Below are 26,921 nucleotides of genomic sequence, written 5' to 3'. Positions count from 1 at the left end.
AAGAGGGCTCTTTGAGTAGAGAGAGTGGCAGAGAAAAGTCCCAGAGGTAGGAAAAGATAGACCACATCAGGGGAAGCACAGGGCATCAGTTTGGTTAGAATATTGGATATTTATTAGAGAAGAGCGTGAGGCATTTGAGAAAATAGTTTGAGGTCATAGTATGGGGATCTTAAGTGCCAAAGAGAAGGATTCGAATTGCGTTTGAGGGAGAAGGAATAAGAAAAGTTTCTGAAGAAACTTTTGTCATCAGGTCAGACACATGCTCTGATGATGAAAGTTGTATTTCAGACAGATTAGATCAGACAGATGATCTGATGATAAAAGTTGTATTTCAGGAAGATGAATCTGGCAGATCTATATAGGATGGGATGAAGGAAGAAGTAGCAGAAAAGTAGTCTTCTAATGAGCTGATTCTGTGCTGTGTGTTGCGCCCTCAGGATTTGAAGATGAATGAGCTCCAGCCCTGCCCTCATGTAGCTCACAGCCTGGTGAACATGTAAAATTAGTTGCTTTGCCTAAAGAAAAATTTAGTTAAACAATTTTCAAAAGCATACATTTTAATATACTAGCAAGATGTTTAAAAATAGTAATTTAATCTGTTGCCATGACCAAAAGTATTCTGATTATTAATTTTCTCATCTTAAATTTTTCATTAGTAGGAATACAGCTAGCATGCCCTGTTACCTTCTTATGCAGTATACATGAAATGCTTAACAAAAGTAGTCTCAGATGCACACATGGGCTCTTGCTTGATTTTCTTTGCTATATATTTAATCACCTAGAAACAGAAAAAAATAATGTATCATTTTAATATAAATGGTTTATTTTGGTTGAAAACACCTGTAATTTATATTCTATTTAATTATTTAGAACAAAATAACATTTGGATTTGGACTTGCTGTGACTGACTTAGTAAACCATTTCCCTTTAAGTTGTTCTCATTTCTTATTTTTGGTGATCAATATACTTGAATTGGAAGACTTTTTTTTTTTTTTTTTTTAAGGAAGCCTCAGTAAAACTGCCCATTATCTGTTGGTAAAATTGTTCATTGCAAATGGATATTACTTTTTCCAGTAGCATTTCTTGCACAGTTGAATAATGGAGAAATTAGAGCGTAAAGGCAATTAGGATCTTCTAGTAACACTTATTTTAGTACCACAGAATATTTACAAAGTATTTTTAAAGCATCATTTCCAAAGGACCTAGCTACTCAGGAAGCTAAGACAGGAGGATTGCTTGAGCCCAGGAGGTTAAGGCTTCAGTGAGCCCTGATCACACCATTGCATTCTGGCCTAGTTGACCCTGTCTCAAAAGAAAAAGTCAAAAATAACAGTAAATTTTGATTAAATAAAAAATTTTTAAGTGGTTCAAATATCTTTCCTTCCTTCTCTCACCTTTAAACAAAACCAGTTTTCCATGGATGTCTGAGTTTTTATTTTTTATGTTTTTTTTGAATCAGAATCTTGCTGTGTTGCCCAGGCTGGAGTGCAGTGGTACAGTCTCAGCTCACTGCAACCTCCGCCTCCCAGGTTCAAATGATTGTCCTGCCTCAGCCTCCCAAGTAGCTGGGACTACAGGTATGCACCACCACACCTGGCTAATTTTTGTATTTTTAGTAGAGATAGGGTTTCGCCCTGGCCAGGCTGGTCTTGAACTCCTGACCTCATATGATCTGGCCGCCTCAGCCTCCCAAAGTGCTCAGATTACAGGTGTGAGCTGCTGTGCCCAGTCTGTTGTTTTTTTTTTAGTGAAAAGACTTAATTATGTTTTAAAGACTTTGAGCCTACCCTATAGGGTTCACAGGATTGGTTTTATTTCCTTGTAATAAGTTTATTTCAAAGTAAGAAGATATTTTCCTGAAGTAATTATTTAATCCTTACTATGTAAGCTTCACATTTAATTGACTAGAAGGATGCTCCTTTGAAGAATAGTAACAGTAATACACACATATTATGTATTACTTTTTTGACAGCAAAAATAAGGAGATAAAAGGCAGCTTGGTTTGTCTGACCACGGCTGAGCTTGTTTCTACTTTTCCTAATGACATTGTAGAAGGTCGTGGCAGACTTTGGAGTATTGAAGCTGGCTTGATTTGATTCTGTAGGCGAATTCATATTCTCATTTCATTTTCTTTCCAAATGTCTCCTCTCTGCTCACTCTCTCATACCTCATCACTATCATTATTCTTGAGATTCCACCCCTAAGAAACAAAGAACAAAATCATCAAGAATAAACTTTTTCTCTCAAATGATTTGATTGCCAAAGAAATCATAGATTACTAGAGATCGTCAGTCATAATCTGTCCCATTGCCTTTGGGCAGAACTAAACGTGTGAGACTGTTCATTTTTTTAAAGTCTCCAGTGAAAGAGATATCATAATCCATTGCAATATTTAACAACCCTCTCTGTCAGGAAATTCCTTTATCCACCTTAAATAATGCATGCATGAGTTTAAGCCTGTATTTTTTTCTTCAGCAAATTCGAATCAGACTTACTCTCTTTGTGTAAGACCTTTGCATGGTATTTGAAGACTTACTCTAGAATAACACTGCTGTACTAATACATCTCAGTTTCTACAGCTTTTCTGTCAATATTTTCCAACACTTTTATCATCTTTATCGCTCTCTACTGAATATGCCACAGTTCTCTGTCCCTTTTGTTTATGGAATTCAGAATGTATCCTGGACATCTAGTGAGAGACTGACTGGTGCTAATATAGGGGTCAGATTCTAGCAGTGACAGTACATTATGTACAATCAGTTCTGTTCTGTGATTTCCTTTTGGAAAAGTAGACATCTTTATGTGCATTAATCTCCATACCTCTGAACTTCAGATTTCTTGTTTTTCTCATTTTGCCGTTCTCTTGAATGCCAGTGTGGCTTGTTATTCATTGTGATAGTTTTGCTTTTGTTTTTGTTTTCAGAGGTGAGGTCTCACTCTGTTGTCAAGGCTGGAGTGCAGTTGCACAATCATAGCTCATTGCAACCTGGAGTTCTTGGGCTCAAGTGATTCTTCCACTTTAGCCTCCTGAGTGGCTGGGACTATAGGCCTGTCCCACCATGCCCAGCTAATTTATTTTTAATTTTATTTAGAGACTGGGACTCACTATTTTGTCTAGGCCGGTCTCAAACTTTTAGCCTCAAGGTAGCCTAACCATTGGCCTCCTAATGTTACCTTAATATCCTTTGGTATTGAGGCAAAATTGATATGTGTGAATTACAGTTCTTAAGTGTGTGCTCTAATAGGTTTTGATACCTTTCTACACCAGGATAACTAACACCTCAGTCAAGATATAGAATATATTAATAGTCTCAGAAATTTCCCTCACACCTCTTCACTCATTTGCCCATCTCCTATGGGCAACTACTGTGATTTCTACCAAAATAGATTTGTTTCACCTATTTTTGAATATTTTATAAATTTAATTATATAGTATTCTTATTTTTTTCACATGTGTCATTAATTCATTTTTTGAAATAGTTAAATAGGATTGCATTTATTCCCCTGTTGATGGACATTTGGATTGTTTTCAGTTTTTGGTATTATAAATAGTGCTGTGATGAGCATTTTTGTACAAATCTGGGTGTGGATGTATATTTTTGTTTATCTTGGGTTAATATCTAAGAGGGGTAGATTGAAGAGTAAATGTACATATAACTTTATAAGAATTTTTCAAACAGTATTAGACCCCCCCACTAGCAATCTATGTAAATTCTAGTTGCTCCACATTTTTTAGAAAATTTTCTGTTGTCAGTCTTTAAATTTTAATCATTCTAAAGAATGCATTATAATATATCATTGTGGTTTTATTTTGCAGTTGCCTGATGGTGTTGAGTAACCTTCCATGGCTATACAAACATCTTCTTTTCAAGATGTGTATTCACATCTTTTGCCTGTTTTTATTTTTTAATGTTATCAGTTACTTAATTAGGTTCTTAAGAAATTTAGAGCACCACTTTGTGAGGATAAATTTTGTTTGTCAGGGCAAACACAGATTACAGGTAGCCCTGGAGCTGAGGAATGGCTTTGATTTTTGTTAAGATTTATGAGTCCACAGCTTTCTGATCAGCCTTGCACTGCTCATTTCTCTTTTTCCATGTCGAAGATCTCACCTTCTTGGTATCTGGGCTTCTGCAGCTGCCTCTTCTTGAAGTAAGGATCAGTAAGATGTTTTGGGATTTTTACATTACTAATATCAATTTTGGTTGAGATGGCAATGACAAATTTCTGGTATGTTCTTCTAGAGAAACTCGATTGAGGACCAGAGGTCTAGTCACAAGTAACCAGCTAGTAGTCAGCTGCTCCAGGAAAACCATCCTCTTGCCTCTGTGGCACCCAGTGAGGATGATCAGAATGGTTCCTGGGGTGATGCTGGCTCACAGTTTCTCGCGTGGTGATTGAAGGGTTTTTGCTGTGGCTCAGCAGCTTTTGAGACACATCTTTAGTGAGGATAATATCTAGGCATTTTGCGAAGTTTAACCACCCAGGTTACCACCATTCTTCTCACAACCAACTGGTTTTGTAACAGTTGCAAGAACTTTCTCCTTCTTTTTCTTTTCAACCTTACATTTAGTGGATGAGTACTTCCTCTTGTACAAGGCACTTCTGGAATACATAGCAGATGGGGAATATCTGCCAGTTCCTCTAATAAGGATAGGATTTTGGCCACAGTGGGACTTCCCCTTCTTGGGGATTTTAGCCTTGAAGTTACCCCTTTTCACCTTACTACCAGCATCAGCCTTTTTGGCTTCGGGTTTCTTCTCTTTAGTATCCAGCTTCTCAACTTTTTCACCGCTATCTGGCAAGATGGGAAAGAGCTTTTGCCTGTTTTTATACCAAATTGTTTGTTGGTTAGTAGGAGTCATTTTAATTCTGAATTTGAGTCCTTTGTTTTATATATATATATTTTTCCCCCCCAATCTGTGGTTTACATTTTTATTTTCCTCACGTGTCTTTTGTTGTTTAACCTAATTTTTCAATTTTGATATAGTCAAATTTGTCAGCTTATGGTTAATTTAGGCTTTTTTTTCCCTCCCTACACATCACTAAGATAATTTATTGTTTTCCCCTATAAAACTTACAGTTTTAGCTTTTATATTTGAGTCTGGGATTCATCTTAAATTAATTTTTGTATATGGTGTGAGGTAGGGGATCAAGATTCATCTCCCTCTATAACTTAGGGGATCCTAGTTGTTCCAAAATAATCTTTTGAAAAGACTTTATTTTCCTCAGTTGAATTGCCTTGATGCTTTTGTCTAGTTGTTCATATGTGTGTAGGTCTGTTTCAATATTGCTTTAATTCTGAAACTATGGACTATCTTTTACATTTAACCTTATGTTTAAATTATATGAGCATCTTCTCTCCAAGATATTAATGTAAACACTGGACAAAACTAAAAACAGGCAATTGAATTTCACTGAGGCCTTACCTGACTCCCCCTCTTTTTTTTCTCTGAGACAGAGTCTCGCTCTGTCAACTTGGCTGGAGTGCAGTGGCACAATATTGGACTACAGGCATGTGCCACCATGCCTGGCTAGTTTTTTTTGTTTGTTTGTTTTTTGTTTTTTAAGAGATGGGGTTTCACCAGCTCACCCAGACTGGTTGTGAACTCCTGGCTTCAAGTGATCTGCCTGCCTCAGCCTCCCAAAGTGCTGGATTTGCAGGCATGAGCCTCTGCATGTGGCTGTTATCCAGCCTCTTTAACACTAAAACATGTTCTCACACACTCCTCTCCCTTTGTATTTCTGAATCTCCCTACCTTCCGGGATTTCTGTAAGGATTAGATAAGATGCAAGCAGAATTCCTGGTACATGGTCATTCCTCCTTGTTTAGTCCTACGCCCCAGGGTGAGGTTGGAGGCCTAGGGCAGGGCAGTTGCAAGAGAAGGGCAGATTCTTTGCCAGGAATCTGTTTTTCAAATAGGTAGAAACTTGACCTTTTCCCAGGAAATAGTCCTCATCCTGTGATGAGTCCTCAAGATGGTAACTCAAGTTACCACAAGGAATTTTCCCAATAAATATTCCTGCTCTCTGCAAAATACTATTGTAATTATTAAACATGTGATGAAACAGAAAACAAATATTCAGGGCAATGAGTGACACGAACTTCTTGCATTTTACTTTAGTGACTGCATTCTCAATAGCTATTTTCCCTTGGAGAAATTCATAAAATTTGTTTTCTTTAATGATGTATCTGTCAGTTGGGTACTCCCTTTTTAAGGCCATCCGAGAGAAATGCTATATCAACTGCATGACTATTTCCTCATAACCGCCAAATGAGTTTATAAGGAAAATATTTATTTGCCATAGTTTGCTACATAATTGGTTTCACATTTTTCAAATGCCAGCCATTTGTTTAGTATAAGACACTCAACTACCCATTTCCAGAATGGACTATGTTTTAGTTCTAGTGTCTAGAACACAGTGAAGTTAATACCAATTCGCAGTGCTTGCTCACATTTCCTCAGGTTTTTCTGTAACACTTTAGCGTGCCCCAGGTTTCCCAGCAGCCTAGGAAATGGTAATAAAAATGTGTCTTTCAGTATTTCTGTACCTCCCATGTCTCAGAATCAAGTGCCCACCACCTACTGTATACTTGGGAGGATAGTTTCAAAAAGATGGATTAGCAGTCTACCATTCATGAGGAGTTCCCAGAGACACATAAATACGTGTTTGTATATATTTTGCAATTTGTGTAAAGCTGTTGAGCCTGTCAGTAGAATCATCTTTTTAGTTGCTTTTCCTTTAGATGTGTTCTTTTTCCACTTTCCTGTCCACACCTTACCACTCAGTCCACTGGAGATAACTTTTGTTCTTTCATTTATTTATTCAAGAATTTTTCACAGACACTGAGGTAGGTACTCATGATACAAAGATGCATAACACGTAGTCCCAGGTCTCCAGGAGGTTACAGTCTAGCCGGAAGAAATAGGTTGTAAACTGAGTGAGATAAGGGCTGTGATAACAGTATTCATAAGGCACTCTAGGTGTACATAAAAAGAGCAGCACCTTCTCCAAACTTGGGTAGGGGAAGTTTGGGAGAAGCTTCCCCAAGAAGGCAATGCCTGGGCTGGATCCTGATGGACAAGTAGTGACTTTCACATCTGGGAAATAGAGACTGTCCTTTTGACCCACGCAAGAATCAGATCATTGATCTTGGCCTTATTTACACCTGATTCCAAACAACAAAAGCAGTCATCCTAGGCAGACATAAAAATCCAAATGAAAGAAATGCAGCATAATTGTCAGGTGCATGATGCATATACAAGGTAGGGAGGTGGAGGGAGAAATGGACTATTCTCGATGAATATTGGTGGAGGAGAGATGGCATGTATGAAGTTGGAGGTGATGACAGCAGACTGGATTGGTTGCTGAGGGTGGAAAATATGAGGTGGAATGGACAATCCAAATGGAGGGCCATAAACTCATGATGTAGACCATTAATGTGATTTAAGAGGTAATTGGGAACTATCTCAGATTGTAAAGACATAGGTGATGTGGACAAAACCGTGTTTCAGGAATTATCCTTGTTACTGTGGTTATAGTTTGCTGGTTTTCATCCTACCTACCTCTTTTTTCTCTCTTTTTTCTGCCTCCTAAATATAGGTATTTACTAAGCAATGCCCCTTAGCCCACTTTTCCTGCAACACTGTCTTTTAAACATGCTCCTGAGTGCCCCCTCAGGTTCTCCTGTACTTGTAGGAGAGGAAAATCCAGGAGGTGGGACAAAGGGATTTCAGTTTGTTCTCTATATTTTAGTTTCTAGAAAAAAACATTTAATGAAGAGTCTAATAGCATTTTTTCATTTTTAAGTTTGGAAAACTCTGTTCTTCATTTTTTTTTTTTCTGGGTGTTTGAATATACTCTTGACTTCAGCTAAGTTCATTATGCAAATGATTAGTTAATGATGAGAGTGCAGCCCAGGGAAATTGGTAAGAAAGCTGCTTTATCTACTCTCCTTTATCTCTAGTTTTTTTCTTTTTCTCTCCCTCTACCTTGCCCCCGAAACAATTAATGCCCCCCCTCCCAAAACAGCAAGACTGCTGGAAACTATAATTGGCTGATTGCTGTTTGGTCAAGAGCTGAGTGAGACACTCCATTAGGGTTGGTGGATTGGATTGCAGGAACTGACTAAGGAGAGGATGGAGGGTGTGGAGCCCACAGCTGAGCATGAGCAGGGCAGCAGACAGCACAGAGTGTGTGCTGGGGAGCCACCAAGCACTAAAAAAGCCCAAAGGCTGGCCTTGGTCAGCCCACATTCTTGAGCTAGTATGGAACTGGAACCAGGTCTGGAATAAGGAGGGAGGCTGGCTGGCTGCAGAGTCTACTTCTGGAGAAAGCTAAAGAAAATGAGTATGCAAGAAAAGGGGACACTGGGATAGTAGAATAAGGGCAAAAGGAATACATGTGAATGAAGAAACACGTTTTGTCTTCATTTCTGTTTATTTGCAACTGCTATCCTCAAAGTGCTGGTAGATTTGATTAAAGTTAGTATGACTAGAAAATTTTATGTGGTGAATTTGGGGTAGGTAGGAGGTAGAAGATTAAGAAAATGATTGTCAGATAAAAATTCCCCAGCACAGTGCTTTCCAGAAATAAATGTTAAAGGAAAGAACAAATGAAAGATGGACGATTGTTGAATTATGGGATTCTCAGACCCTTCTGATGTTACTTGGGAAGAATAAAACTTATAATATTCGTCTTGGCCGTCATTGAAGTTGAAATATTTCAAGTGATGGCCAAATCATATTTGAGTGATTGTCTGACGTAGATATCTTGAGAACAATACTTAGGAGTTATTAACTGTTAAAGAATTAATATTTTCATGAAATACTGTTATTATATCTTGACAGATATTTTACTTTGTAGGGAAAAACCAGCATGTTTTTTGTTATATGAAAGACATTCTTTTTTTTTTTTTAACTTTTTTTTTCTGGGATGGAGTCTCACTCTGTTGCCCAGGCTGGAGTGCAGCAGCACCATCTTGGCTCACTGCAACCTCTACCTCCTGCCTCAGCCTCCCAAGTAGCTGGGACTATAGGCGCACCACCACTATGCTAATTTTTGTACTTTTTATAGAGATGAGTTTTGCCATGTCATCCAGGCTGGTCTTGAACTCCCTAGACTCAAGTGATCCGCCGGCCTCAGCCTCCCAAAGTGCTGGGATTACAGGTGTGAGGCTACCGTGCCTGGCCCAAAAGACACTTTTTAAAAATTATTTCTACCACCCATTTTTGTACTTTCTCTGTGTGGTACTTTCTACTACTGTGATTTCTTTGTGCCTCAGTTCTTTCTGGAAAGTTTCTGAAAGTCAAGTTAAAATCAGCCAGAGTTGATGCCAATTTAGATATAACTGAGTTATTAAATTATACACATTTTATAGCTGTTCCCACTACAAGAATATCTTCTAGATTTTCTTTTTAGTAGGTCATTGAATCTCTTTTACTTTATGGAGCAGTAAGAAATGCATGAAGGAATTTGAATTTAGAGAGGCTGTCTTGCATGTACATCTGGGTATTGGCATTTAGAGTCTATAAAATAAATTGGCAGTGAATGTTTTATTTACCTGTTAGAATCTCAGATCATCAAAGTAGCATTTTGCTAGATATATTGGAATAAAGCTGATGGTATGGAAATGGAAGTCTAAAGCATTTAATCAAAAATATTTATATGCAGATCACATGAGGATTTTAATATCGTAAAAGACAACCTGTATGTATGATTTGGAAACAAAAATTATTTGAAATGTAAAGCTGGCCCACTATCATAGTTATTTTTTTTAATGAACAATATAGTAGATGTTTATTGAAATGTATTTTTAGATGCAGAAGTATTGTAACAGTTTGCCTGTCTAAATTGCCAAGCTTTTTGATAAAGCTGGCAGTGTGAATGACAGCCGCAAACCCAAGGTTAGACTGCAGAGTCGGTTTCTCTTTGGCTTTCTTTCCTTTTAAACCTCCCTTTCATGTGTAGCCAAGTGAAAGTCTCCAAGTGAAATGTAAGCTCTGTGGATCCTTGGGGGCCTTGGCCTGATGAGAGGATACAGAAGAAAAGCAGCAGTTTGGAAAGCCTGCAGAAGGCTTGGAGGGCAGAGGGCCCAGTGATGACATGACTCTCAGACCTTTCGAAGGAGATGAATAAGAGGGCAGTGCCTCCATGGGCTCTGGACATATTTTATCCACAGAGTAGTCCTAGGCTATCAAACCAATTGTTTTGGCTTTATCTTTCAGATGTTGCAAAAGGAAAATGTGCTCTTTTATTGCTTTTCCAAATCGTTTAACCGTTTATCCTTAATCATCTGCAGTCTGTGTGGGAATAAGTCTTTCAAAGATCACTGAACTTTGCTTGATTTAAAATCAGAGTAGAATTCATTTTATTTAATGTGGGAAGCCTTCTTTTCAGAAACTTGACCCAAACTGGCTTTCTAGCCTCATAGAATTTAATTGAAAAAGAATACCATAGAAAAACACAGCCAGATGCACAAATGTTTGTTGATGGGTTAGATTGTCATAAGCTTTATGAGTCTTTGTGGTTACTGATCATTGAAACAATTTTAGCAGTCAAGATTTAGCAAGTGGGGATGAATTAATGAATTTTAAGTTGCATCATGGAAATGTAACCCTAGGCTAACCATAATGTTATCATAGTAAGCTTTCTCCTTGCCACTGGTCTATTAGAATACTTGATGATTTTGGGAACAAGTAATAGATTTGTTTTGTGGAAAAGTTAATAAGTCCATTAGGCCACTGGTGTGTGGAAGTGATCTGTAAAGAAATAAATTCTTTCAGTTCCCACATCAGCATATCACAAAAGAACCATATTGCAGGTCGTTTGGAATTTTACAGATCTCTTCAAGGAGCAGTTCAGAATGGTTTCTAAGAGTGCTAAATCTGTATCTTGGTGCATGAGTTTGGCTGGCATGGATTTGGACAGAGTGGGCCAAACAGAGCTAATTGAGGTGGGGAAAAAAACAGGCCATAATGGTGAATAGAGTTATTTGTCACTGAGTTTGTAATGGGATTTTCAATTAATTCATGCAGGCTTCCAATGCCTTACATTAGCCCTGTCAAGATGAACTACAGCCACATCTAAAATGCCATCCCCTATTAAACGGTGCATGTCAGTGAATTTGTAATTTCTTCTGTTCAACCAGAAGATGAATGGATTCTACTCAGAAAACAAATGTGTGCTTCAGAAATGCACATTTCAAAATCCTGAACACTTCCTAGGAGGAACATTCGTTGCATTGTTATATAGTGAATATGTATTAAAAATGTAATTGCTATGTGAATTCATCTGAAAGGGAAAGCATCCAGCTGTGGAGAGACAAATACATTGTCAGGTGCCCCATTTCACTGGTAAAGAGGCTTTTTATACTGGGTAATGACGATGATGACAATGATGATGGTTCACACGTGTAGCACGTACTGCCTACTGGGTCATTTAAGGTGTGGCTTATATACATGAATTCGCTAAATCCTCATAACAACCCAAATGAAGAAAGAGGCACAGAGAGTTAACCTGCCCCAAATCACACAGCTAGTAAGTGGGATTCACACCCTGCAATCTGGCTCTGGAGTTTGTGCTTCCAGCCAGTACCCTATACTGCCTGATTAGAGTCTTTTTAGCTATTGTACAAGAGTTTTAATACAGTACTTGCCAGTTCTCTCTCTTTCTCTCTCTCTATCTCTCTCTCTGTCTCTCGATTGCTGTGTTTTACTATTATTTCCTCAAACCTATTTTTGGAAATATTGTTGAGCTGTGATAACTAGCCTTGAAGAAATACATAATATAGTGGAGAATATAATGAGGCATCTATGAGGGTAGAGAAAAATTAGAATCCTTCTTTCCCCAGAGTTGGACACTAATGTAATGTGACCAAAGTACACAGCGTTGTGAATGACCAGAGTTCCTGGTGGGCATTTCCTTTCTGGGCACAGCAGAATTGCTTACAAGAGTAGGTCAAGGCAGGGTAACAGGAGTGACGCCATTAGAGGCCAGATCTTAAGACAGAGTCTGAAAGTCAGAGGTCACAGGAGGGTGTCATTACTCCTGGAAGGCTCAGCCCGTCTTCTCAGGACATTGGCCTCTCAGGGAAGTTCTAACTAACCAACTACAACATCGCATGGACAAGCCAAGGCAAGATGATTGCCAATAGCATTTTGAGAGCAATAATTAATATTCCTAAATAAATGTTTAGCAAAAGCAATTTGGCTTATAGGTAGTCCAGACTCTAAGTCTCTAAGTAGAAACCAAACTAATTTTTGAAAACTGTGTTATGAAGTTCTGTTGCCATCAAGGGTATAAAACTTTGATCCACTTTTTACAGGTTGGGGGGCAGACAATGATGTAAGTAATGCTAACTATATTGCTCTACTTCATTGGAAACATTAAACTTAAAAAATATTCAACTAGTTGAGGCCTGTGCTTTGCACATAGCTGCCTGCCTGCCTGCCCACTTCATGTTCATTTTCCACACTACTGCCAGACTGATCTGTCCGGCACATGGGACTTAAGTCTGTTTGTGCATTAAACACGTGAGTGACTTATCATTGCCAGAGGAATGTAGCAATCAAAACTCTTTCATATGTTTTACAAGACCCTCCATAAACTGGCCTCTGCCTACCTCTCCTTTACATTCCATAATTCTTATCCAGGAATACTGCATTCTTTATACTCCCCAGTCCCTCTGCACGTATGACTTCTTACCTCCAGGTCTTTGCTGGTGCTGTCCCCTCTGCCTGGTATGCCCTCACTTTTCTCTTTCATTCATTCACTCCAACCTTGACAACTAATTCCTGTGCATCCTTTAAGTCTTGGCTCATGTGTCACTTCCTCCAGGAAGTGTTTCATTTTCCTACTCACCAAACACCAGAGACCTATGTTCTTTGTCCCCATAAATGGTGTGCATATCTTTATCATTACCTTTATTACACTGTATTATTATAGTTATTACTAACATCTTTTAAGAAAAGAACCGTCTTTTTCTTCTTTAAGTCGTCAGCACTAGCACATTGCCTGTTAAAAAGTAAAAGCTTGGGTCGGGTGCAATGGCTTATGCCTGTAATCCCAGCACTTTGGAAGGCTGAGGTGGGTGGATCATTTGAGGTCAGGAGTTTGAGACCAGCCTGGCCGACATGGTAAGACCCCATCTCTACTAAAAATGCAAAAATGAGCCAGGTGTGGTGGTGCATGCCTCCAATCCCAGCTACTTGGAAGCCTGAGGCATTAAAATCACGCGAACGCCAGAGGCGGAGGTTGCAGTGAGCCAAGATTGTACCACTGCACTCCAGCCTGGGCGACAGAGCGAGACTCTGTCTAAAAAAAAAAAAGTAAAAGCTTGATAAATGTTTTCTGGATGAGTGAATAAATAGAGACTCCAAAAGCAGGAGCCCTGTAATCTTGTTCAGGGAATTACTATAGACATGTTGGATTTGCCACTTATCTCCTGAATCAATGATAGGCAGCAGCGCCCAGAGAGGTCAAAGATCTTAAAGTGACAACTGATGCTCAAGATTGGGCACCCCCAATGCCATTGAAAAGTATCATATTAATCAGTTGATGACTAAATTGCACTGGTGGTTATGCACACGATTTTAAACTTGTCATTTAAAACAGTAATACCATGCAGGAACATTAAATTCCTCATCTCTTAGCTTATCAGCCTAACAATGTGCTCTCTTCCAGGAAAGAGCAAAGTTGAATGATTTTAGACTGTAAAAGACCACAGGTCTATACACTTACAGATTATAAACTTTGGGAGGGCAGGGACTGTGACTGACTCACTCACTGCTGTATCCAGACTCATGCACAGAGTAGACCCTCATTAAATACTCGTTGAGCTTATGAAAGAGTAAGACCTGCTGCCCACATTAAAAGCAATATCAGGAAGAGATTTGCCCAAAAGCCAAACTCTGATTTTTATCAACCAAGCTTAAAAGCAGTTAGTAAATTAATAAATTTGGTTGAAATTTTTCCCTTCAGTGTTTATCATTTATCCTGATGAATAAAGTAGTTAATGTAGGAAGTTAAGCTTGTTTTTTATGAGTTCTTGAGAGGCAGACCTGGCAGTCATGCTTTCATATACTGATAACCTCGAAGAAACAAGGCAAAACGCCCACTAAGTTAAACTTAAGAATAGAAGCCTAAATCATGGCTGGTGCATGGGTATTGTACTGTTCTTATGTCACTATGGATAATTGTTTTGTGTTTTCTGTTTATTGATAACACATATATGTTGTTTTTGTATGAGATGTTCTTCAAGGGGTACAGTGTGGATTTGACCTTGACTTTAAAACAATAGCAATGCAGCTATATTTTCAGAGACATTTTAGGACCGTTATTTTATAAAAATTCATCCCTCTTTTTTTTTAAAGGGTATACCTCAGTTACCATGTGCCAAAGCATTATACAACTACGAAGGAAAAGAGCCTGGAGACCTTAAATTCAGCAAAGGTGACATCATCATTTTACGAAGACAAGTGGATGAAAATTGGTACCATGGGGAAGTCAATGGAATCCATGGCTTTTTCCCCACCAACTTTGTGCAGATTATTAAACCATTACCTCAGCCCCCACCTCAGTGCAAAGCACTTTATGACTTTGAAGTGAAAGACAAGGAAGCAGACAAAGATTGCCTTCCATTTGCAAAGGTAAAGGTAGAATGCACTTGTTTTCTGTTTGCCAGCTCTACCTCTGTACCCAGATACATAGAAATATGGCTTGTGTTGCCTTTTGTAAAAAAATACAATAGTTTTGTGTGAACTATCTCACCATGCTTCTGAAAATGCCTAGAAGCAGTCTTTAAGTCACAAGGAAGGTAATTTTATGCACAGACTTCTTATATGAAAGATTATTTTGGTTGATGCTCTATGTGGTATCATTTTCATATTTAGAGTCTGAATTTATTTCTAAGCCACTTTAAAGGGTGTATGCACCACTCAGGGATTTTAAAGTACTGAATTATGAATAACAAAATGAAATGTCATTACTTTCATATTTTATATGTAAATTTCTTTGCCTAAAAGCATACAGGAATATATCTGCCGAATTGATAAAATGGTTTGGAGTTTTAAGCAGAATATTATGATTTTTATGGAGAAAAGCGGTAGGATGTACATTTGAGTAGGCATTTGGTTTATTTTCAGAAAATGAGAAACATCTGAGAATCAATCTAAAACAGAAACTCAGGAGGCTAGGGTAGGTATCATTTGAGGTTGCAATTTGTAGATCTTAACAAAGTTAGTGGCCAGCTCCCTTGCATAGGAGTTGATAGCTTTATAACAGTTGGAAAGGACACCAGGTGGGCTGGTAGCTACCATTTAATTCATTAAAACATTTAATCCACGTACTAAAGATATGTCATAGCATTTTTATTCTTGTACTCTTTAAAACATGAGTCTCTTTATTGAAAAGGAAAATTAAATGATAAGCTTAATGGTACAGCTTAATGATCAGGTAGATTAATGATTTGCTGTTTCTTCAGGATGATGTTCTGACTGTGATCCGAAGAGTGGATGAAAACTGGGCTGAAGGAATGCTGGCAGACAAAATAGGAATATTTCCAATTTCATATGTTGAGGTAAGTTAATCTGTAGAAACTTGAACTGTGTTAATATTCAGCTTACTAAATAAATCTTACTTATGCAATTTGAGTATTAAGAAGTCCTCGCAACAAAAAGCACCAGGAGTGCCCTGTTACAGATCACTGGACAGATCAGGAAGAATTCCTCCATCCTATCCAGCAATTATTGAAGACAGTGAGATACTTGAAACTCTTTACTTTTTCTCCCTGCTAAAAGCATTCCTATGTCTTGTTAAATGTCACTGTATGCTTATTGTCAGTCACCTACACTATTTCCTGTTTATTCCATTTGCTGGCTTTGGTGGGAGTAGAAAGCTGATAAAGTTCTTGAGTAAGATGGAGAGAAGTGTATTTGTTTATTTTTTACTTACTTCTTTGGTTACTTGCAGCATCAGCAGAACCAGAATAGTGATTTGCAAAGTCGGGCTTCAGTAAACATTTGTTAAATAAGTCAATGAATCTTCCTCCATCCCATCCCAGCAACTACTTAGCCCCCTTTCCCTTTTTAAATCAGCTTTGCTTGGAAAGCTTGTAGCCAAGCTTGACATAGTAAAGTCTTTTTAGAGAGTATGTGTAGTCACATAATTGTATTACTTTAAGAATAATACAAGCAGAACATAAACAAAGGAGTTACAATTCATAGTAAACTTTCATTATATCATATATCATAAACTAAATGTCCCTTGGGAATAAGAATTTCTTGCTGAAAATAAAATCGAAGGCATTTTCAAAGAATATAGCATGGCCCAGACAAACCATTCAAGGTTAGTTGAGTCCATGGAAGGCTTCTGGTAAGAAGTAAGGTCTTAGTAGATATCTGTGTGATGGATAAATAGGGGTTAACCAAGAGAAATGGAAAAGGTATATTTTATGGCAGAACATCCAGACAGGGAGACCAGCATGTGCAAAAGCCAAAAAGTAAGAGAGAGCACAAGATTGTTTGGGGAATTGAAAGTAATCCGGTTGTTTAAAATATCAAAGCACGTATCTTAAGCATGTAAAAATGAAAAACCACTGTCACTTATTTTGCAATCTTTTTATCTGAGGCATTTGTTTTGGCATGAAAACTAAAATGACAAGCTGTATCATTGTAGCCAGCACTCAGTTTCCTCCACAGAGAGTGAGATTGCCAACGTTTTCATAAAAAATCAATTTGACTACCGTATAGCCATGGGAAAGTAATTCAAACCATGTATGAGTCTTGAATTTTATCCATACCCTTCAGATGTTCCTGTTTATTGAAATATTTTTTCCTCCTTTGAAAGCAAGTAACAGAAAAAAACCAAACAACCCTTAACTCACAGGCAGTCCTTCCTGTACATTATGAATATATTCTAACTATGGATCATGGAAAACTACAAGCACTTCCAAGTATTTGAATAGTTACACTGAAGAGCATGGGTAAGCACAGGATTAATAATAAAAACCTGTCTTTACTTGTTAGCTATTATCAATATTACATGCTGATACTTGGTTTGTGATACATGAAAAGGGATTACTATATTTTTGTTATTGGGCGAGTATAGAATTGTGCAGATAGGCATAAAAGATCCACCCATGGCAAATCCAGAGTCACTTCAAGTCACTTGACTCATTAGGATTATTTACTCTGACTTAAGTTGGAAAGATAAACTTCTGCCCAAGTGGAAAGTATTTTCATTCTTCTGCTTCTTTTCTTTCAAATGAGCATTTTCTTCACTTGAACCAGAATCTTGCCGTTTGAGATGTGGCAAACAAGTTATCTATCTTTAGGAGCCTATGAACATTTCTTTGATGTCAAGCCATCAGATTGAACTTCCTGGTAGGGAGCAGAGCATCTAGGGATTAGTGACACCTGGTGTAGCCCTTAGGGGAATAAAGTGGAGGCAGATTTCAATCGCAACCTACTGAAATTCAACTATTTCAATAATGTCGATTGTCTTACAGGGCATTCTTAGCTGTGGTAAAGCAAACTATAGGAATAAAAAACTGGGGCTTTTTCTTAAGTAATGGTCTTTCTCTAGCTCTGTAAACCTATTCATATTTGCCCCACTTCAGGGGCCAGACAATCCCAGTATAAAAACAGGCTGCATCACAAAAATTGGTAAATAATTCTCTTATATCTTACAAATAGACTTTTAAGTCTCCATCAGTGTTAGGTATTTTGCTTTTTTTGTACAGTCCTGCCAAAAACTCCTATCTCCCAGAAGTTTTGAGAAGATTGAATGAGATGATGTATCTCCAAGGGTCTGACACCACTATGTCTTATGCATAGTGGTTTGGAGCTCAGATCACGCAGAGGGTACCAGAGCATGGTTTGGAGCTCAGATCACGCAGAGGGTACCAGAGCATGGTAATAATCAAACAAAAGAACCTAACTACCATGTGTAATGAGAGAAGCTGAAACTCCCCCTTGACTCCTGCTGGCCGACTTAGGTAATGGATATGCCCAGAGAACTCGCCTGTGGCAGAAAGTCTGCACGGGATGGGCCTTGGGGTAGGATTGTGGGCCTGGAGTAGAATCTCTGGGTCAGAGGTTTAGATGTGGAGCTGTGGAATTAGGAGGGAAGGTAAACTCTAAGGAGCTGAGCACTGGAGGTGGGTAAAGAGAGGATTGAGGTGGTGAGAAATGCTACTGGAATAGTTTGCCCTCCCTTCCTGTCCTCAACTCTCCTTTTCTTTCTCAACGTCCTGTAACTATGGACTGTGATCTCCACGTGCACTGGAATAAGGTGATAAAATAGCGGTTGGTGTATAGTGGCTTGGAAACAAATCTACTTTTTTTTTTTTTTTTTTTTTTTTTTTTGAGACAGAGTTGTGCTCTTGTTGCCCAGGCTGGAGTGCAATGGCACGATCTTGGCTCACTGCAACCTGTGCCTTCCGGGTTCAGGCAGTTCTCCTGCCTCAGCCTCCCAAGTAGCTGGAATTATAGGCATGCGCCACCATGCCCGGCTAATTTTGTATTTTTAGTAGAGACGGGGTTTCACCATGTTGGTCAGACTGGTCTCGAACTCCTGACCTTATATGATCCTCCTGCCACTGTCTCCCAAAGTGCTGATATTATGGGCATGAGCCACCATGCCTGGCCAAATTTTTTAATAATGCAAAAACACTTTGCTTATTAAAGTAGAACACAGAATTCTTCAAGGCTTGAATGGAGGAGAGTCTGGTTGGGAGAAGTGAGTGGGGAAAGAATGGCTATATAAATGGCCCTGTATTCCATGCCTTGGAGTCCTTGTTGAGCTCTTAAGATAAGGGCAAGGGTTCTCTTGCTTTGATCACATTCACCCTTCCCCTCTGGAGATTCTTTCAGACCTCTATTTGGTGGAGCCTTAGAGGTTATGGGTTCTATTTAATTTAGACAGGCCCTTTCTTCTCTTGTGTAAGCTGGAAAATAGTAAAGGTTAAAAGCAGTTCTTGAAGACACCATGCCAGGATGTGTATAAAAGGGTGTATTTTTTAAGGACTGAGTACAGTTTTAAAAATAAAAATTTTTAATCTACTTCTTTCTTTGTTCAAAAACACTGGTTTTCTATAAAATAGAAGGAAAGATTTTTAACCCCATTAATTCAGAGCTGACTCATTCATTCAAGTTCGGATGATATGATTCTTAGCAAGCAAAATATTTGAATGAAATAAGTGCTGAATATGGAATTTTGGATGCTTCCCAAACATAATTGTGTATTGTAGGCTTATAGTGAACTATAAATTTTTATTAAGTTTCTCATTTTATTTTTATTTTGATTCCTACTCATTTGTTTGAAATATCACCCACTCAGTTTTTCAACACCAAAAAAGTTATTTAGCAACTTGCTCTTCTGCTATAGATGATGAAAGATAATGTGCGGAAGTCCTGAAGTTGGAGTGGCCTCATAGACAACTGTTCTTACTCGGTAGTTACTGCCAGAAACAAGGACTGCATTTCTTATTGGTTTAGATCTCGTGTCAGCTGTCACTTCTTCTGACACTTTCTCTCACATCATCTAGGGGAGTGCCTCCTCTTTACTTACTTTACCCCAAACACATACTGGTGCCATAGTGGGAGAAAGCTTGGACTCTGGAGCCAGATGGCCAGGATTCAAGTCTTGACTCTACTACTAATTATCTGAGTGACTTTGGGCCTGGCTCTTCATTTGTAAAATAATAAGTTCCAGTGATACTTAAGAATAGTGCCTGGTACCAGCAAGAGCACTGTCAGTGATGGCTGTGATTATTATCACCATTTGTTATTATTATCCCTAGAAATTATTAACACTTTTTTCTCTCTATATTTCCAGTTATTTGTTGAGGTGGTTACTAGCTGACTCCTCACCCTCCATTTCCCCATTAGAATTCAAACTCCTAAGGGCTAGTTCCCCAGGGTCTTTGCACAGCGCCTGCCCGTAGTAGGCTTTCAATAAATACTGGTTGAATGAATGAGCAACCTATGAACTTTTATAATGAAAGGTTCTAAACCCAAAACAAACATGTTTGGAGATTTTGCCTCCTTCTACATTGTTCAGCTAATTCTCCCATCATTCACTGCCTATGCGTATATCTTATCATTGGTTTATCTTGGTGTTATGTCAGGAAGTTACATTCTTCAGAACCAGCTGGTCTGTGTGACCTTAATGCAAGCTTTTATCTTGTTTTGTTTGTTTGTTTGTTTGTTGTTTTTTTAAACTAGGCTATTTGGTCGTACCTAGTTTAGAATTTTCCCAAATTAATGGTAGCGATACTGTATGGATTAGATTTTGTAATCTCTACTGGTTATTTATTTCTTAAATACTGTTGTCGCTCAGTATCCACAGGGGGTTGGTTTCAGGATTCCTTATGGTTTCCAAATCTGCGGATGCTTAAGTCACTTACATATAATGGCGTACTGCAGTTGGTCCTCCATTCCTCGGAGGTGGGGCCCTAAGATGCATGTGGAGGGCCAGCTTTGTAGAAGAGACCCCCCTGGGGGTAGGGTAGGTCAAAGGATATAAAATTTTAGGTATGTAGGAGGAGTAAGTTCAAGAGGTCTATAGGGTGACTATAGTTAATAACAGTATATTATTGTATTCTTGAAAAATGCTGAGAGTGGATTTTTAAGTGTTCTCACCACAAAAAATGATACCTATGTGAGGTAATACATATGTTAATCAGCTCAATTTAGGCATTCCACAATGTATGCATATTTTAAAACATCATCTTATGCATGATAAATATATACAATTTTGTCAATTAAAAAAATAAAATGTTAAGAAAAAAAGACTCCCTGATTCTTTCTGAGATGAATTTTCACCTATTTTCAGTTTCTCCTTTGGCTTACTTTGAGCTGAGGTAGGATAGCCTTATTGTCAAGGATCCTCATTTTTAAAATAAGTTTATTGACATAAGTTACATACAATAAACTACACATATTTAAAGTGTACAATTTGGAGTATTAGTTATATTCAACTTCTAGAATCAACCGTAGACAAATCATGGGAGACATTTCTCTGGCTATGGATAGAGTGTGTTGTCAGCCTCAACAATGGGAAGTCAAATGTGTAGGGCTCAGGGAGCACAAGTGGCATTAAAGGTGGGGGTGCTAGCTTCCTCTTCTAGGGTGTGAGAGAATTGGAAGATAATGTCTGTGTTCCAAAGAATAAGAAGTGGAAGTTTAGGTACGTAGTTTGAAGTTGCCAAGGTGACCCCTGGAGGAGCTAAGAATAACAATGCTAACTTTATTTTTTAACTAAAAGCCTTTCCTCTTGAGAATAATGATAGCAGAAGGGCACATTATTAGCCTTTGATCTAATAATCAAAGAGTTGATTGAACTATATAAAAAGATAGCATCATTTATACTTTTGGATATTTTTTTTCCTTTAGATGTATTATTTTCCTTTAAAATTAAAAAGTTAATGTTTATAAAAGAAATTTAGGGAGATTATGGGGAAGTTGGGAAGAGGGAATTACTATGTTGCTTAGCATCCAAATTTCCCTTTCAAACCTGAAATAAATAAATTTTTGTAAGTGAAATTTGAAGACATCGTTGAGAAGTCAGTGAGGAAGAATTACTCTGTTGCTTAGCACCATACTTTCATCTGTAATTCTGACTGACTGAATACATTGGATCTGCCTTTGAGTAGCTTTTTTTTTTTAAGCACCGTAGACTGTGTCCCATGGTGTAGGTTTTCGTATCTTCTGAATGCTATCCACTTGATACAAGTAATTATTACTTTTCCTTCTGCCACAACGATAGAAGGAAGAGGAAAAATGAGCACTGGCTCCTGAAGTTCTAAAGGCAAAGGCAGGTCCCCTCTGAGCTCCAGGAACAGCTGTTTAATAAATATGGCTAAAGACTTAATCTAAAAAGGAGTTGTTTAGGTTAGGTAAGGATTTAGGGTAGTTTATGCACCATCTATTATTCAGAGACTTCTTTCTAATTTAAGAGTTTCTTTTTGTTTTCCATCAGGAAAACATTGAGAGAGCTGAGATTTTAAAGATCGGTTAATGTTTATGGAGTTCTCACTTCATGAATGGACAGTTTCCAGTACTCTAGGTAGTTTCACAGAACATAAAAATGCAGATTTCCTGAACAGCCTTAATCAGAGGCCTAGGCTAATCACCACATGGCATCTAAGGTCCACAGTGACTCCCTAAAGAATCGCCAAGTTCTTTAACCTGGCCCTATTTTGCTACATGTACCAGGGCCCTAGCTAAGTTTACTGATCATTCCTGGGAAACATACCCTGGAATTGCTCTCTTTGCAGCTCATCAGGGATATTTCTTTGTCTGTATGGAAAGTTCACCTTCAAGGTCCAAATAAATACTATCATTTCTCACGAAGTCTTTCTTTCCTAATTTACATATGCAACAAAAGAAATTCTATGAAACGGAACCAAAAAAAAAGAACCCTCTCCTTGCTTTGAACTTCTACAGTACCCCGTTTGTACCATTCTTACTTGCCTGGAACATGCTAAGTGTATAATTTGGTTTGTTGATGATTTATTATTTTCCTGTGTTTCTTGAGAGCCATATCTTATGTAAAGGATATTTTTAATGATTTTATTTCTACAATATAATCATATTCCAGAAAGTTTGGAAAGGAAATGAATAATCCTGAGTCTCATCATGTTTAATTTTGGTAAATATCCTTCCATTCTTTTTCCTTATGCTTTAATGATATTACACACATGATTTTGCCTCTCTCCATATAATTGTAGTACTACTAAACATCAGTTTTTATGACTGTCTAATAAACACTCTAGTAGCTAACCTGTAATTTAATTATTTTTACCATTTTGTAGACAAATGTCTTGCTCAGGGGGACACAGAGCCAGGAATTGAGAAGGGAATCGTGGCCTCCACTCTGCAGTTCAGTGCTTCCCTAGACCTCTGCCCTGCCCTAGTCTCAGAGCACATTCAATAACTAGCATTCCTAATGGTTGGGCAGAATCACTATTATTATCTAGCTTTACTTAAAAAGTGTATAGGGCATTTTAATGTTTCAGAACAAATTATGAAACATTTCATTTTCTCCTACCTAAAAGGTTAATTTTCAGAAATGAGTCACTACTCAACAATTTTAAATATCTGAGGTTCCCTTTTTTTTATGAGAAAAATCACAAACTAATTAAAACCATGATATTTTAATGTCTTTTCAACTTTTTATTATTTTATCATTTAAATATTTTATTATTGTTATATACAAGCTAAATTTTTCTAGTAACTAAAGCTTTAATAAGCAGAATAGGTTTGTTTTAATTAATCAAGTGTTAAGTCATGTCTTATATCATGTAAAAAAGACTGAACGAATATTCTATACTGGTCCAGCATGTGTGTGCATGTGTGGCATATCAAATGGCTTGAACAGGAGCATCTTTATTACATCAATGGGAACAGGCTTCTCTAGAATGAAATGGAATGTTTTAGGAAAGTATTTTTCCTAAGTGTTATAAAACAACCTTGCTTTTTATAATAAAGTTTAGTGATAATGTACCTATTAGGCTTCACATATTTGTGGGGCAAAAATTCCTCTATATTTTAAGAAGAAGGAAGATCTCAAATGAATGTGCGAAGTCCTGATGGTCAATATCCTTGATACAGTATTCTTTTTCTGTCCCAGATTCTCTCTTGGCGATCACCATTCCCCCACCCTGCCCCCCATGAACATCCACACGTGCTTTAAGTATCCAGGACAGGGGAAATACTTGTTCACTGATTTATTAACTGATTACACATCACTGTGGAATTTCTGTCAGTGTGTCATTTCACATTGACAAATTTTCACTTAGAATTAATGACAATTCCATGTTCATAACCTCCTGAGATACATGTGTATTTCTTTTATAGTATCCCTACATCTGGTAATCAGGTTGTAGAAAATAAAATTTGTCATTGGAATGATACTTTTGGCTAACAGACATTTCTGATTTATGGTGTGCATTCAGTGAACAAATATGTAATAGAAAGAAGCATATATATATAAAACTGCATGTATTGTCAGATCCAGTAAACATAGTGAAGTGAACTAAGACCAATTTAAAAATTATCCATTGGTCTCTCTCCCCAGCACCATGAATAGACTGTACATCTGTTGCTCCAGAAGTAATAGGTATTTGTACCACTTTATACTTAATTTTCAGGGTTGAACTTTTAAATTTGTATGCACATTCACTGTTCACCGTTGGGAAGGTGTTTTCTTCCTTTGCGGTTGCTGTCTTCTCCGCCCAGGCCTTTTGTCTTCCAGGAACTTGGTCACATCTTTTATATCTTTACTGTTTTGCATGTCAGTTATTCCCTTTCCCCTGGCTATCCTTTAATACCGGAAAACGATCAGCTTTTACTCTCCCTAAAAACCTATTCCTTGACTACGCTCCCCTCAAATTACGATTCTACCTCTTCTTACTTCTGCTAACCTTCTCAAGAGAATCGCTTATCCCTGCTCTCCGCCTCTGCTTTCTTACTCCCTGAAGTTAGTGTTAGCCTCTGGTCCCTCCAGTCTCTGAAATTTTCCTCCTGTTTGCTATGAACTGACTTTTCTTGGCTCTTGTTTTTGTCATTTTGTCCTCTCAATAACATCTACCACCATTCTTTTCAAAAAATATATTTTTTAGGCCGAGCGCAGTGGCTCACACCTGTAATCCCAGCACTTTGGGAGGCTGAGGCGGGCAGATCACAAGGTCAGGAGTTTGAGACCAGCCTGACCAACATGGTGAAACCCCGTCTCTACTAAAAATACAAAAATTATCTGGGCGTGGTACACGCGCCTGTAATCCCAGCTACTCAGGAGGCTGAGACAGGAGAATCGCTTGAACCTGGGAGGCGGAGCTGCAGCAAGCCGAGATCGCGCCACTATACTCCAGCCTGGGCCACAGAGTGAGACTTGATCTCAAAAAAGAAAATTTTAAAAAATCTGTATTTTTATTCAGATTCAGGGAGTACATGTGCTGGTTTGTTACATTGGCATTACATGCATATTGGTGAGGTTTGGGCTTTTAATGTACCTGTCACTCACATGGTGACCATTGTACCCAATAGGTAAATTTTCAACCGTCACCCCCCTCTCATCCTCCCACTTTTGGAGTCCTCAGTGTCTATTATTTCCATCTTTATGTCCAGTTATAAGTGGGAAAATGCAGTATTTGATTTTCTGTTTCTGAGTTATTTCACTTAGTATAATGACCTCCAGCTCCATCCATGATGCTACAAAAGACATTATTTCTCTCTTTTTTATGGCTGTGTAATATCCTGTGGTGCATATATACCACATTTTCTTTATCCAATAGACCGTTGATGGACACTCAGGTTGATTTCATGACTTTGCTATTGTGAATAGTGCTGCAGTAAACATACAAGTACAGGTGTCTTTTTAATAAAACGATTTCTTTACCTTTGGGTATATACCCAGTAGTGAAATTGCTGGGTTGAGTACACTATTCTTAATCTCTCCAAAACTCTTTGCTTTTTTCATTTCTGGGGCATTGGTTGGATGGTTGGCCTGGGAAACTTTTCAAGGTCTTCTTTCTTGTAGATTCTGAAATTCGGAGGGCCTTTTGCTTTTCCTGTTACCCCTACTATTTTCTTCTCTATTATTTCTTCCCTAAATCAGAGATCACCAACTAGTATGATCTCCATGACTTTTATGCTTGACTTAGAGTGGTTTTTAAAAATTACTTGTTAAGATGTAAACTCAGGAGGTTTTACATAAGCCTAATTTCCAGCTTTCCTTAAAAGAAAAAAAAAAAAAAAATCAGTTGACCCTGCCAAACAGTTGTCCATTGAAAGAAAGCATACACTCCCCAGTTGACCATAGTTCATTATCGTGTGCCTGCCATTCTCTGTTGGTCTCTGTCTGGCCTTCTTCATTCATTGACTTCAACTGCCCAAACTAGGCAGACACGTGAATTTGCGCCTCCTATCCTTAATCCATCGTGCTGTTTCTTAGGTCTTCTTTTATCATGAGTCAGAAAAGATGTTGTCTCTGTTTCTCTCATTTAGTACTGTGCCTGGCTTTTAATAGTCACTCAAAAAACATTTGGGTGAGTAAAAGCCTCCATTAGGTTTGATTCTGGTCAGTGAATACCTGAGGACCCTATTCCCAACACAGAGGTCTTTGCCTATTGAATATTTTGAATGGGATATTTTTGTTTGGGTTGAGAATAGGTATTTGTACTTCACCTAGGCATAAAATTTTACAGATCATTAAGTCCTGCTTCATGTTACGAATGAGAAATGGGAGGCATACCCAAGATCAAATGACTTGCCCAAGGCAACAAAGCAAGTTAATGGCAAGCTGGGACTCTGAGTAGTAAGAGTAACTCATGTTCATATAGCACTGCACATATTACAGAGCACTTTAACCCATGCTCGTTTCTACCTGTAAAATTGATGTTACCTTCCCGTTTTATACAGCTAGAGAAACCAAAACCGTGGAATTTATATGGTCCACCCAAGGTTACTGAACCAATGAGGACAAAGACCTAACTCTAACCTAAACCTTTCGGTGTGAAGTTCAGAGCTTTTCCTGTGGTTTTCTCTGACAGTCCCTTTTTCAGCTACCTAAGCTAAAATTCTTTTTAGGCTTTTAATGACATGCACCCTCTTTTTATACCTTACATTTCAAAATCAGAAACTGAACAAGAAAATTCTAGTTTATTTTGTTTCTAACAGATAGGGCCAACAAAAGTGAAGATAATGAAAATAAGTGAAGAGCTACGTAACTGATGTTTCACCTTCCTAACCTAGTGGAGCCAGGTAGTTAACTCTGAAAATCCTTTTCCCTTGGCAGGATGTAGCGAGGCTTGTATTAGGAGTCCGTGTTCCTCCCTGTCCTACTGCTTAAATGAGTAACCCTTGTAGTTGCTACCAATGCACTGCTTCAGGACCCAGGAGGCTTCAGAAATGTGG

General features: G+C 38.1%; 1 protein-coding gene and 1 pseudogene across 2 annotated transcripts in view; one reads left to right on the top strand and one right to left on the bottom strand.

Annotated features, from left to right (window-relative positions):
- Nucleotides 1–26,921, top strand: part of SH3RF1 (SH3 domain containing ring finger 1) — a 177,574-nt gene that overhangs the window by 100,743 nt on the left and 49,910 nt on the right. For both annotated transcript variants that reach the window (XR_013417380.1, XM_001082524.5), the window contains exons 3-4: nucleotides 14,376–14,651; nucleotides 15,485–15,580. Coding sequence is in view for 1 of the 2 variants with exons in the window: in XM_001082524.5 (XP_001082524.3) it covers nucleotides 14,376–14,651; nucleotides 15,485–15,580 (372 nt within the window). In the remaining variant the exon portion in view is untranslated. The remainder of the gene's footprint in view (nucleotides 1–14,375; nucleotides 14,652–15,484; nucleotides 15,581–26,921) is intronic.
- Nucleotides 3,980–4,944, bottom strand: LOC144341039 (large ribosomal subunit protein eL6 pseudogene; annotated as a pseudogene).

The sequence above is a fragment of the Macaca mulatta genome, chromosome 5, assembly GCF_049350105.2.
Source record: "Macaca mulatta isolate MMU2019108-1 chromosome 5, T2T-MMU8v2.0, whole genome shotgun sequence".
In the NCBI taxonomy this organism is placed as follows: Eukaryota; Metazoa; Chordata; class Mammalia; order Primates; family Cercopithecidae; genus Macaca; species Macaca mulatta.
This window is presented reverse-complemented; position numbering and strand designations above follow the sequence as displayed.